This window comes from Symphalangus syndactylus, chromosome 22 (genome assembly GCF_028878055.3).
Source record: "Symphalangus syndactylus isolate Jambi chromosome 22, NHGRI_mSymSyn1-v2.1_pri, whole genome shotgun sequence".
Classification (NCBI taxonomy): domain Eukaryota; kingdom Metazoa; phylum Chordata; class Mammalia; order Primates; family Hylobatidae; genus Symphalangus; species Symphalangus syndactylus.
Window position 1 is genome coordinate 17,457,709 of NC_072444.2, and position 13,809 is coordinate 17,471,517.

A 13,809-nucleotide genomic window follows, 5' to 3' on the forward strand; every position below is an offset into this window, starting at 1 on the left:
GATGATGGTGACGGTGATGATGGTGATGTTGATGGTGATAATTATGGTGATGGTGACTATAATGATGCTGATGGTGATGATGACAGTGATGTTGATGGTGATGATAATGGTGATGAGGATGATGATGTGGTGATTTTATTAGTCCATTCTCACATTGTTATAAAGGAATACCTGAAACTGAGTAATTTATAAAGAAAAGAGATTCTGTAGGCTGTACAAGAAGTATAGTGGCTTCTGCTTCTCAAGAGGCCTCAGGAAACTTAAATTGTTGGGAAAAGGGCTTGTGGGGTGCCTGTATAAACTGGCCATAAAAATATAGGACAATAAGTTGTGAAAAGCCACACAAGGCCTCTGAGAAGGAAAGCCTCCTAATTGCCACCATGTTCTCATGCTCAGAGCGAGACCTGCTCTCTTATCTGTAAACACTGTGTTCAAGGAGAAAGACACTCCTTTGAAGCACTGGAATGTGGACAGACGTGCAGGCTCCTAGTTAAGCCCACTCCCACTAGCTACTCTCCGATAAATTAAAGATACACTGAGCACAAAGGAGATTCATTTAAATCGCTATTGCTATAAATTACGCCTACGATGCACTGCCACCCTTTCACTGTTTCGCCCTGAACATCTGCTTCTTAGATCTAAGTAACTGTACTCAATAAATAGTGTGGAGACCAGAGCTCTGAGCCTTTTGCAGCCTCCATTTTGCAACTGGTCCCCTGGCTCCCACCTTTATGAACTCTTAACCTGTCTTTTCTCATTCCTTTGTCGCCACCGGACTTTGGGTACCCTACGGGTGGTGTTGAGGCTGGTCCCCAACATTCTGGTGCCCAACGTGGGGCCTGAAAGAATCTAGTGAAGGAACACTCAAGTGTGCGAAACAGAGGACCAACAGACAAAGGACTCCCAAGGACGAAAAAGTTTTAAGCTCTGCAGGTAAGCGGGGCACTCGGAGAAAGCTAGGGACACAAATGGGACAAACTGAAAGTAAGCACGCCATGTATTTGAGCTTGCTACGGCAGCTCTTGAAGCATGGTGGGGTAAAAGTTGATATGGAAAATCTTATGGATTTGTTTCATGCTGTGGAACAATTTTGCCCTTGGTTCCCAGAACAGGGAACTTTGGAATTAAAAGATTGGGAAAGAGTTGGAAAGGACCTTAAAGGAGCACATAGAAAGGGAAAGGAAATCCTTTGCCTGTTTGGTCAGTTTGGTCATTGGTGTGTGCAGCACCAGAGCCTTTTCAGACAGATCATGAGGCTGAGTCAGAGGAGGAGAGAGAGGAGTTTAATGATCAGGACTCTGAACCACCTCTACCAAGTACTAACAAAAAGGAGGGTCCAGAGATGATTTCTCCCAATCCCCCTAGTCTCCCTAAACCTACTCAGAAAATTGTTCAGCCTGTGGCTCCTTCAGAGGAATGTCTGGAATGGCCACCTCCTCCTCAGCCAAGTGAGTGCAGGGGGAGGGAGCCCAAGACTCAGCTCGCCATGCCCATTATTGCCTGACCAGCAGTTCATTATGGAGAGGGGGAAATTCAGGCTCGTCCTGCAGTTCACTATGGAGAAGGGGCCATACAGGCTTCCATTCGTCAGTCACGAGAAAGTGGGGACATGGAGACTTGGTAGTTTCTGGTGACTATAATGCTGCCTCAGCAGGCTGGGGGGCACGCTCACGCTCACTAGGGACCTTTTCCTTTTAAAAGATTAAAACAAGCAATAGGGCAGTATGGACCTAACTCACCTTATGTTCAGACCTTATTACAGGCTGTGGCTTATGACAAATGTCTGTGCCCCTATGATTGGGAGACATTAGCTTGGTCTACCTTATCCCCTTCTCAATTTTTACAATTTAAGACTTGGTGGACAGATGAAGCCACTGATCAGGTGCGTAGAAATGCTAGATCTCAGCCTCCTGTTAACATTACCTCTGATCAATTGCTTGGAATAGGACAAGCCTGGGGTACAATAGAACAACAGATAGTGATGAATGATGAAGCCATTGCATAAATCAGATCAGTGTGTATGAGGGCCTGGGACAAGATTCAGGATCCCAGTGTTACATATCCCTCCTTTAATTCAGTCAGACAGGGCCCTAACGAACCTTACCCGGACTTCATTGCCTGCCTACAAGATGCAGCTCAAAAGGCTATCTTGGATGCACATGCCCGAGAGACAATTGTCCAACTATTGGCATTTGAGAATGCTAATTCTGAGTGCCAGGCGGCCATTAGACCTGTCAAAAGAAAAGCACCAAAAGACAGGGTATTAAGTCAATATATTAAAGCCTGTGATGGCATCGGAGGACATGTATACAAAGCTAACCTCCTAGGCCAGGCAATGGCAGGTTTAAAAGTTGGAAATAACACACACAAGTTCTCAGGGTCCTGTTAAAATTGTGGACAAATGGGACACACTAAAAAACAATGTAAGAAGGGTCAAAACAACAAAAACACACAATAACTTTTCCTCAGCCCAAAGAGCTGAATTACAGGCAGTGACTACAGTATTAAAAGATTTTAATCAGCCAGTTAACATTCTTTCAGACTCAGCTTATGTTGTGCAAGCTACTCAGCATATTGAAACTGCCTTCATTAAATATATTATTGATGAACAGCTTTATCAATTGTTCAACTCTTTAGAAACAACTGCGCATACTCAGGATTTTCCTTTCTATATAACTCATATCTGAGCACATACCAATCTCCCAGGATGCTTGACTGAGGCTAACGAGCAAGCTGACTTGTTGGTTTCCCCCATACTTACTGATGTCCAAAGTTTCCACTCATTAACACACCTTAACGCAGCAGGACTTAAAAACAAATATCAAATTATGTGGAAACAGGCCAAGGACATTGTACAACATTGTCCTCAGTGCCAGGTACTGCAACTATCCCATCAAGAAACTGGTGTTAACCCTCGAGGGTTGACACCTAACATGATCTGACAAATGGATGTCACCCATGTTGCTGCATTTGGCAAATTTTCTTATGTCCATGTGATCATAGATACATATTCTCATTTTATATGGGCTACTTGCCAAACCAGCAAGACTGCAGCACATATAAAAAGACACTTGCTTTCCTGTTTTGCTGTTGTAGAAATTCTACAAAAATTAAAAACAAACAGTGGACCAGGCTACTTTAGTAAATCTTTCCAAACATTTTTAAAGCAATAGAGCATTGAACATAGTACGAGTATCCCCTATAATTCTCAAGGGCAAGCGATTGTTGAGCGAGCCAATCGAACCTTAAAAATGCAATTACATAAACAGAAAATAGAGGGAGATAGGGAAAATTCCACCCCTCATATGCAATTACAATTGGCTCTTGTTACCTTAAATTTTTTGACCATCTCCCGGAATCACATGACTAGAGCAGCTGAACAGCATTTAACAGGACAGAAGGTAAATGTTCATGAGGGAAAACCCGTGTGGTGGAAGGACTTTAAAACAAAGTCCTAGGAAAGAGGGAGACTTATAACATGGGGAAGAGGGTTTGCTTGTATTTCCTCAGGAGAAAACCAGCTTCCAGTTTAGGTACCTACAAGACATCTTAAACTCTACCATGAGCAAAATTCCAAAAAAGAGAAAAGGATTTTGGAACCAAGATCTCCACCTCCCAGCATGCCTGATGGCTCGAATGAACGATTCAGCCGACCGGATGAAGACCAACAAAACCCATCAATCAAGCCCACCGACTTGAGGACAGATCAAGAGGCTGACTCAGCTTGCAGGAAAAACCGAAAAGCACAACAAAAACCACTAACCGCAAGTAACCTGATGGTGGCTATAATTGCAGTAATTACTATGGCGGTAAGTCTCCCTGTGGCTACAGCAGACCAAAATTATACCTATTAGGCCTATGTCCCATTTCCGCCTTTAATTAGGCCTGTCACATAGTTGGAATCCCCAGTTGAGGTTTATATTAATGATAGTGTTTGGATGCCTGAGCCTACAGACACTCGTGGGCCCTCTCACTCAGAGGAGGAAGGAATGTTAATAAATGTGTCCATGCGTTATCAGTTCCCCCCTCTTTGCGTAGGGCTGGCTATCGGTTGCTTAAAAGCCTACTGACAACATTGGCTAGTTAAAATTCCAGGTCATAATCAAAGATCGGTATCCTATCATTTATTTTCTGGATGGAGCCCAGATCATTCACAAAGTTCCGTTCAATTAAAACAGTTCAAGCCCAGAAAAGAGAGGTGTCAACAACCTCAACAATGGTCAAAGAATTTAGAAATATTGATTTGGAAAAATTGCATCTCTGATCACGCTGTGGTACTACAAAATAATTTCTATGGAATTGTCACTGATTGGTCCCCTAAGGGGACCTTTGCAGTTAATTGTACCAATGAGAATAATAGATGCAAGACAGGACTAAAACAGAAACTATACAATCAAAAAGATGACACTATTTCCACTAAAAAATGTGCCCAGTTTCCCATAACTTGGACCGATTTTGGTGCAGCCGGCCCACATCCTAAAACGTTTAATCCAATAATGGGCCCTGAATATCCCAAATTATGGAAGTTAATGGCCCAATCTCATACTCAGGTTTAGGAAGAAAAATATTATCTTAAAAAAAAAGTGAGAGACTTCAATTTGTGTATCAGTTTTCTTCCAACCGAATGGTGCCCATTCAAAGTTGTGTCAAGCCTCCTTTTATGTTGATGGTCGGAAATATTGATATTCGACCTAATTCTCAAACTATTACTTGTCAAAACTGTCGCCTTTTTACCTGTATTGATTCCATATTTGATGTAAAAACATCTGTGTTGCTGGTGAAGGCTAGAGAAGGAGTTTGGATACCGGTTTCCCTCAACAGACCTTAGGAAGCCTCTCCTTCCATTCATATCATCACAGAAATGTTAAAAAGTGTGTTTACCAGAACAAAAAAAATCATTTTTACCCTTAGAGCAGTCATTATAGGCCTTATCGCAGTCACAGCTACTGCTGTGGCTGCTAGAATTGCTTTACACTCCTCTGTTCAAATTGTAAAATATGTAAATAATTGACAAAAGAATTCCTCAAAATTGTAGAATTCTCAGACCTGGATAGACCAACAATTGGCAAACCAAACAAATTATCTTAGACTGTTATTTAGATAGGAGATCATATAATGAGCTTAGAGCATCGATTGCAAATGCAATGTAATTGGAATACTTCTGATTTCTGCATAACTCCCCATTCGTATAACGCTACTCAAAATCATTAGAAAAAAGTTAGACATCATCTGGAAGGAAAGAATAAAAATTTAACATTAAATATAGCCAAATTTAAGGAACAGGTTATCAAAGCATCTCAGGCTCATTTAACTCTCCTGCCTAGGACTAACACTCTCACTGGAGCTGCTGATAGACTTTCAAATGTAAACCCTCTTAAATGATTTAAGACCATTGGAGGATCAACTATTGCAAATTGTGCTTTAATGTGTATCTGTTTATACTGTTTGCTTTTAGTCTACAGATGCGAAAGATGCCTCTGAAAAAAAAACCACACACCACGAATAAGCCATAATAGCAATGGTGGTTTTAAAAAAGAAAAAAGGGGGGCATGTTGGGAAAAGGGCTTGTGGGGTACCTGTATAAACTGGCCATAAAAATATAGGACAATAAGTTGTGGAAAGCCACTAGAGGCCTCTGAGGAGGAAAGCCTCCTAATTGCCATCATGTTCCCACGCTCAGAGCGAGACCTGCTCTTTTATCTGTAAACACTGTGTTCAAGGAGAAAGACACTCCTTTGAAGCACTGGAATGTGGCCAGATATGCCGGCTCCTAGTTAAGCCCACTCCCACTAGCTACTCTGATAAGTTAAAGATATACTGTTTGAGCACAAAGTAGATTCATTTAAACCACTATTGCTATAAATTATGCCTATGATGCACTGCCACCCTTTCACTGTTTTGCCCTGAACATCTGCTTCTTAGATCTAAGTAACTGTACTCAATAAATAGTGTGGAGACTAGAGCTCTGAGCCTTTTGCAGCCTCCATTTTGCAACTGGCCCCCTGGCTCCCACCTTTATGAACTCAACCTGTCTTTTCTCATTTCTTTGTCGCCACTAGACTTCAGGTACTGTACAGGTGGTGAAAATTGACACTAATTTTCAGTTGTTTAGAAGGTAACTCCTCAGTGATTCATTGTTTCGGCTCTCGTAACCCAGGCCAGGAGAGCCAGGGGCTGCCAGGAGATCAAAAGGAAACGGTGAACAAAGGTCTCCCTTTTCACGAGACCATGACTCACAGCTGCTAGGGGAATGGTATTAAATCATTAGAAAACAGCACTAAGGGAATTGTACTAAACCATTAGAAACTGTCCCCATGATCCAATCACCTCCCATCAGGCCCCACCTCCAGCATTGGGATTACATTTCAATGTGAGATTTGGGTAGGGACACAGATAAAAACCATATTAATGATATTGATGGTGATGAGGATGGTGATCGCGATGGCAATGGTGATGATGATGGTAATATTGATGGTGTTGACAATGGTGATGATGATGATGATGATGGTGGTGGCTTCTAAACTAAAAGGGAGAAGTTTATACTAAGAAAAAAAGATATCACTGAGAGGCTGGGCCCTATTCCCTCCACTCACCTCCACCCTAACAACCCTCCATCATGAAAGTTAAAACCTGTCAAGTAGGGACAGTAATCCCATCAAAGTGCTGGGAGCCCTGGCCAGGCCACATGCTATACCCCAGTGGGAGTAAGTGCCTTGAGCTCCTGGGGCATCTGCTTCCTCTGTGGCCACGGAAAGGAGAAAAGGAGGGACCCAATATTTATGGCTCCCAGGCAAGGCCTCCTGCAACAGCTTTACACATTTCATTTCCATTTCTTCTGGTCTACAACCTTGAGAGGACAGTCTAGTTATCTCTATTTTATGGATGATGAAGCTTGGCTCAGAGAAGTGATGAGACTGGCCAAGATCACACAGCCCCTAAGTGCAGAAGCCATCACTCAAGCCCTGGTCTTGCTGATGCTTTCTACCGCATTGTGCCAATGGGTGGAGACCATAAAATCAATTACCTTTCCCCAAATGTCTGAACTGTCCTCCAAGAATAAGTCCTACCAACACTCCAGCTTCAAACTTCAACTGAGAGCACCTCCGCCTGGAAGCTTGCCTGGCTTTTTCTGCTTGGCTCTGGCCCTATAGTCTTTACTTTTCTGCTACAGGTATAGACCTGCAGGGACTTGGTGGAGCCCTGTCCTAGCCAGGCCAGGATTCAAAATGGGTCACAAAAAGGATCATCTCAGAAACCTGGCCCTTCCTGGGAAACACCCCTTATGCCACCACAGGAATGGCTGTGGGCCAAACCTCCTAGGGAATCGACGCTAATTTTCAGTTGTTTAGAAGGTAACTCCTCAGTGATTCACTGTCTGGGCTCTCATAACCCAGGCCAGGAGAGCCAGGGGCTGCCAGGAGATCAAAAGGAAATGGTGAACAAAGGTCTCCCTTTTCAGGAGACCATGACTCACAGTTGCTAGGTGATCCTGGGCAGGTGGACTCACCTCTGACCCCTTCTCCCCACAAGTCTTCTCTGAAGCAGGGTGAGAAGAGCCCAGCATGAAGAGAGTCCCAGGAGGAGTTATTAGCAGGAAATGAATGGGAGGGGCAGGAGACAAGGGTTTCCTGGGCTTTACTCTTATTTATTTTTTTCTGAGACTGAGTCTCACTCTATCGCCCAGGCTGGAGCGCAGTGGCGTGATCTCGGCTCACTGCAACCTCCTCCTCCCAGGTTCAAGCAATTCTCCTGCCTCAGCCTCCTGAGTAGCTGGGATTACAGGCGTACACCATCACACCTGGCTAATTTTTGTATTTTCAGTAAAGATGGGGTTTCACCATGTTAGCCAGGCTGGTCTCGAACTCCTGACCTCAAGTGATCCACCTGCCTTGGCCTCTTAAAGTGCTATGATAACAGGCGTGAGCCACCATGCCCGGCCGATAAAAGGTTTTTAACACAAGAGTATTAACACTCAGCGCTCCTCTCCTTACTCCAAAACAAAACCTCCCCAGGCCTCTATCCTCCGGCTGGTTGGGGTCAGGGAATTTGTGTCGGGATTCCTTCCAGCCTGTAGGGTGAGACCCAGACTCAGTGGGTTTAGTCTCCTCTCCTGGAAGGGAGGCTGGCTCCAGGCCCTAGACCAGCTCCTGAAGCCTGGAGCCCGCTGGTTAGGCCCAGGGTTGCAGTACACCGGTTGTCAGGGACCCTGGGCACATCGGCCTTTGTGGGCTCTTCCTCCATATATTAAATGTTATGACTGTGTTGGTTTGAAGACAAATATAATCCAGATGGGATGGTACTCGTTTTCTCCTACTTTTATAAGAAATTAACACATTCTGTTAGGGTTAAAAGTAGCGTGGGTGCTAGGCACCACCTCCACTTCATGCTGGATGAGTTGGCCCAGGTGAAGCCCTTTATGTTGCCTGGGTTTAAATTCTAGCTCATCACTTATGCATGTGCCTCAGTTTCCTCCTCTGTAAGATGGGGATGACTGCAGCGCCCACATGATAGGGCTGTGGTCCTGCTTGAAAGGGGCTCGGCACAGCGCCTGGTGCATAGCAAGTACTTGGTGAGGGCTGGCTGCCTGGTTGCGTGTGAGTTTTCCATCCTCCTGTGCGGGAGGCAAGAGGGACACCTTCTATTCTCATAAGACAGGCAGGAAAACTGAGGTTCCAAGCAAGGGAAAGGACCTGCCCATTGCCGCCTAATATGCAGTGGAAACAGGACTCCAAGTCCGCAGACCCAGCGACTCCCAGGCCCTGAACGGTGACGGAGGTGCACAGTCAGTGATCCCAGTCACAGACCAGAGCAGGAGGGTCAGGGAGGGGAAGAGCTAGGCCAGGCCAGGGCCTCCTGCCTCCGGTTCTGCCTGGGTGGAAACTCAGACACAGGACGGACTTGGCCCTGGGCACCTCCAGGCTGTGAGAACCGAGGTTTTTCAGCCTCTCTGAGTCTCGGTCAAGTGGAGATGAGGAAAAGATACCAAGAATGACAAGAACCTGGCACAGCCCGTGCCTCACAGCCTGGTCAATGGATGACTTTTTGGAAAGGGTGGGCAATGGGAAAGGTGTGAGTAGAAAGAGCCACGAGATTGCCCGCCATCCCCCACTCTGCCTGGAAGCAGAGCCCACAGGCCCCAGCTGGCCCCTCCCCAAGGACTCGGCCAAAGTGTCAGACCTGGGAGAATCGTTGCATCACTGGGCACTCACGGGTTAATGATAGGGAGTGGACAGGACCTGGGTATTTAATTAGGAGGCTCCCTGAGATCAGAGGTGACCCTGCTGCTTTCTTCTGCTGCCTTTTGTGCTCCTTGTGCACCTCCCTTCCCCCCAACCTGGGATGAAACCTCCCCACGTGCTGGTGTTCCTTTGCCTCCTGGGTAAGTGGTCTTTATGAACTTCAGCCTTCTCCTGCTCCATCTGGCAACCCCAAGCTCCATGGATGCCCCTGAGCCTGGCCCTACCGAGGGCGTGGCGGATGCCAAACACTGGAGGTTGCCCCCATCCTGCAACCAGGGTGACCCTGAGGCCAGTTTTGCCTGAGCCAGCGGTGGCTGGAGCAGAGGGGAGGAGAATGCAGGCTGGGAGGGGTGAGGGGCATGGGCCAGGGACTGGCGCGTCGTGGACGGCACACCCTGGGCTCCTTCTCCTACCCTAGCTTCCATGTTTGGCTCCAACCTGCCGAGGTGGGCAGGATTCAGCCCCAAGGCTGAGTCAGGAGCACTGGGAGGAAGTCAGGGAGGTCAGCTGAGGTGGTCAGGAGACAGGTCCAGTGCCATCTGATGAGACTTTTGGGGACAGAGTTCCTGGCTAAGGGCCGACACCTGGGGAGGACTGGGGGCTGGTGGGGAGCCCCTGGAAGGGGTGAACGAGTGATATCGTAGTAGACAGAAGAGTGGGAGGGGACATTGGAGGGGCCGACACACTGGAGGTGAGGACTAGGGGATGAAGGTGCAAAGGATGTCGTTGGCAATATTATTGCTTATTACCATGGTTGTTGTTGAGAGTGGGTTGCTTTGGGGAGGTGAGCTTAACTGAACAACTGGAGAGATGCCTGTGATCAGATTTGAGGGGACATCAGGGGAAGTTGGCTGCAGAGGGTGGAGCCCTCCGTCTCCACAGTGGCTCTGGTCACCGGGAACCTGGTCCAGTTTGGGGTGATGATCGAGAAGATGACAGGCAAGTCTGCCTTGCAGTACAACGACTATGGCTGTTACTGCGGCATCGGTGGCTCCCACTGGCCGGTGGACCAGACTGACTGGTGAGGAGGCGGCCTGCAGGGGGACACCCATGGGGATGGAGGAGCTGGGGGACCCTGGGAGGATCCCAGGAGACGAGGGGGAGCCTGGGGGCACATGGAAAATTCAGGCTGATCTCTCCTCTGGGCTGCTTTGGGCTCAGGGCCCCCAAGCAGCCCCTGGCCCAGCCCAGCCTGGCTCACAGGTCCCTCCAGGTCAACCATGACCCTTACAGGTGCTGCCACGCCCACGACTGCTGCTACGGGCGTCTGGAGAAGCTGGGCTGTGAGCCCAAACTGGAAAAGTATCTTTTCTCTGTCAGCAAACATGACATTTTCTGCGGTAGGTGGAGAGCCCGGAAGTGACCCAGACACCCTGTGGTGAGGTGGGTGGAGGCAGGTTAAGACAGCAAGCCCCTCCTGATGGTGACCTTGGGCCTTATCAGAGCCAGACCTTGGGCTGGAGGCATGGGGTTTCCCGTCACCATGTAACAGTGGAGACCCAGATGTTCACCGGGTACCCAGGCCAGAGAAGCCCGTACCCCATCAGTGCAGCCTCAGCCCCAGGTATCTCCCTACTCACAGACACCTCCCAGCTCCAGCCTCTGGAAAGAGGAGGAGAGGGGGCTAAGCTGAGCCAGGGCCCAGAGGAGCTGGACTCAGGCACCCTCCCAAGGCCTCAACAGGAGCTAAAGGTGAAGTCCTTAGGACAGAACGAGCTGGGGCTTTGACTGGGGACAGCAGATGCTGTTTCCAAAGGCTGACTTTTCACTGGGACTGTCAGGCTAGACCCATTTGCTCAGCTTTGCCATGTCCAGTGCCCATTTGGACCAATTAGCTTTCCTTCAGTCCCAGGCCCGGGCAAGCAGCCTAAACCAAGTGAGAGTGTGGAGGGACCCCACATGAGAGAGCCAAGCTTTCTCCCTGCCACCAAGCCAGGAGCAGCCTGAAAGAAGGGCAGGGCCTGGTGGGCGGATGGCGCAGCGAGGAAGGATTCAGGAGGTCGCCTAAGACTCAGCTCAGGTCTCTAAATTCTGTCCTGGGGGCGGGGCAGAGCTGGCTCCATTTCCTCTGCAGCCATCCACTCAGCAGGGCAATGTGCCAGGTGCTGAGTGTCTGTCGCTGGGAGTCCATGCAAGGCAGGAGCAGCCACCTGCCAGGATCAGGGCTGAGAGGAGGAGGCAGGTGGGTGGAGACACAAGTTCTGGATTCTACCCAGAGCGTCACCTTCCACCTGTCTGTGACTTTGGACAAGTGATGTAATCCCTGGAAAGCCTCTGTTTCCTCATCTATAAAACGGAGAGGCTTATACCCACTTCCCCAGCTCAGTCCAGCTGCTGGAAAGAGCCCTCCAAAAGAGGCTGACCGGCTCGGCATTAAGAGTCCCTTCCAACCCTGGGTGTTGCTGACATAGCAGGTGTGGGCAAAGCCCTGACGGAAGACGAAGGCTCACCTTCAAGAGGGGAAATGAGGCACCTGGCCTGAGCTGTGAGATACAGTCATGGGGACAAAAGGGAGCCAGAGCCACTGCAGGCAGAGGTGACAGAGGCAGCGGCAGTGGAGAGAGGAAGAGCCTTCTGGGCCCCTACAGAGCTGATGCCAGCTGGCTCTAGGAAGGGCAAGTCAGGGTAGAAGTCTGACTCCCAGGCTGGGTATGGGCAGAAAACTGGGCTCTATCCACTCTGATGAGGACAGGCAGAGGGCCCTGAGCAGACCCCAGCTTTGGTCCCAGTGGCTTCCAGCTGGGCCCACGCCACTCTGGGGCACATATAGCCATCAGATTGAGTTGCTGTCATTTCAGAGCTGTCCTCTCTGCTTGATGGCCACAATCCGCCATCAGCAACGCATCACACATCAGTGCAGGAGTTGCCTAGAAATCCCCCTGGCTGGGGGCAGTGAGAGTTAGCGAACCGCGTGGTGTCCGTAAGGCCGGAGAGAGCTAAGGGCAGTCAGCGTGGGCTTGGGAGAGCAGGGACGGACAGCGAGGGCAAGCTTCCAGCTTCCCTGGTGTCCTGAGCCACAGTGCGCCCCGCCCTTGTCTCGTCTCACCCATCCCTGAAACAACCCGGGAGCTTGGGCTCCCAACAGCATGGAGTTGGTCCAGGTCAAGAACGTGGACCCAGGAGCAGCCACGAGCTGTCCCACGTGGGTCCTAAGCTTCTGTGGTCCCTAACTCACTTTGTCCCATCCAGCCGGCAGGACCACCTGCCAGCAGCTGACCTGCGAGTGTGACAAGAGGGCTGCCCTCTGCTTTCGCCGCAACCTGGGCACCTACAACTGCAAATATGCCCATTATCCCAACAAGCTGTGCACCGGACCCACCCCGCCCTGCTGAGGCTATGCTTGGCCTCCTCCTTGTGCCTGGAGGTCCCACCTCGGGCTGCTGTAGTCCCAAGCCTGGGGAACATTGGCACCAAAGGCCCCCCCTTTGGAAAATTCCTTTCCTGCAAACTCATCCCTGCTTGAGAGCTCAGAGATATGTCCTGGACCATCACTAGCCTCCCAGGCTACCCCTTCTCTGTAGAAAGAACCCTTCCCCAAGAGCCATGGACCCTTCAGCATCCGGAAGACTGTCACCAGCTTCTGGGATCTCAGCTCCCTCTTCTGAATAAGTGAATAATGTTTTCCCATAATTCTAACGTTGAGTCTCAAATTCTGTCAATCATTCTAGAATTTAATTCACTAGAGTTTCATTCATACATTAATTTTCTGATCACCTACCTTGTGCTGACAGCATGCACTGGAATCAGTGGGAACAAGTCTGACATGGGTGGCCCTGCCTGCAATTCCAGCATTAAATTCTTTTAATTTTCCATGACAGTAAGTTTCTGTGTTTTTTTGTTTTTTGTTTTTTTGAGACAGAGTCTCGCTCTGTCACCCAGGCTGGAGTGCAGTGATGCAATCTCTGCTCACTGCATGCTCCGCCTCCTGGGTTCACACCACTCTCCTGCCTCAGCCTCCCGAGTAGCTGGGACTACAGGCGCCCACCAGCACGCCTGGCTGATTTTTTTGTATTTTTAGTAGAGACAGGGTTTCACCGTGTTAGCCAGGATGGTCTCGATCTACTGATCTCATGATCCATCCGCCTCTGCCTCCCAAAGTGCTGGGATTACAGGTGTGAGCCACCGCGCCCGGCCCTGTGACTCTCTTTTTCTAACATTCTACAATCTTATCCAAGATAATGCAGTTTCTGGAAGGAATATTTCTGGCCATATGGCTTAATGTGAAAAGCATGAAAAATACCAACCTAAAAATATTGTCCCCACTGTGTATCAGGCCTCAAATCCCCAACACTGGCAAAGATTGGTTAAGAGTGAGAAGCAGCTCTAGATCGTCTTATCCACACCCATTCTTTGATAGACAGGCCCCTGGGGGCCAGAGAGGGGATGTTCTACCTGAGGGGGTGTCCCCACTCCCTGGCCCTTCATTTCTTCATGAAGTTGTCATCAGCCACCCACGTTCCAGTATGGCCATGTTAACCAGGCCTGCTGGTTGTCATCTTGGAAAGACCAGAGTGCCCAGGGCCGTTCAGCTGTGAGGACGCAGGAAGAGGAGGAGGAAAGGGTTCAGCAT

The 13,809-nt window shown here is 48.9% G+C and overlaps 2 protein-coding genes across 3 annotated transcripts in view; one reads left to right on the plus strand and one right to left on the minus strand.

The window, feature by feature from the left end:
• OTUD3 (OTU deubiquitinase 3) overlaps positions 1 to 13,809 on the minus strand; it is a 139,712-nt gene that overhangs the window by 88,780 nt on the left and 37,123 nt on the right. The window lies entirely within an intron of this gene.
• PLA2G2E (phospholipase A2 group IIE) lies at positions 9,282 to 13,217 on the plus strand. Its single transcript, XM_055261717.2, has 4 exons — positions 9,282 to 9,379; positions 10,122 to 10,260; positions 10,473 to 10,579; positions 12,429 to 13,217. The coding sequence occupies exons 1-4, from the start codon at positions 9,340 to 9,342 to the stop codon at positions 12,569 to 12,571; spliced, it is 429 nt and encodes a 142-aa protein (XP_055117692.1). The 5' UTR covers positions 9,282 to 9,339; the 3' UTR covers positions 12,572 to 13,217.

Excerpts from the sequence above, each read along its gene's own strand:
- PLA2G2E (XM_055261717.2), top strand. The coding sequence starts at position 9,340 with ATGAAACCTCCCCACGTGCTGGTGTTCCTTTGCCTCCTGG. Across the intron at positions 9,380-10,121 it reads GGTGTTCCTTTGCCTCCTGG|TGGCTCTGGTCACCGGGAAC; the intron begins GTAAGTGGTCTT and ends CCGTCTCCACAG. Across the intron at positions 10,261-10,472 it reads CCGGTGGACCAGACTGACTG|GTGCTGCCACGCCCACGACT; the intron begins GTGAGGAGGCGG and ends TGACCCTTACAG.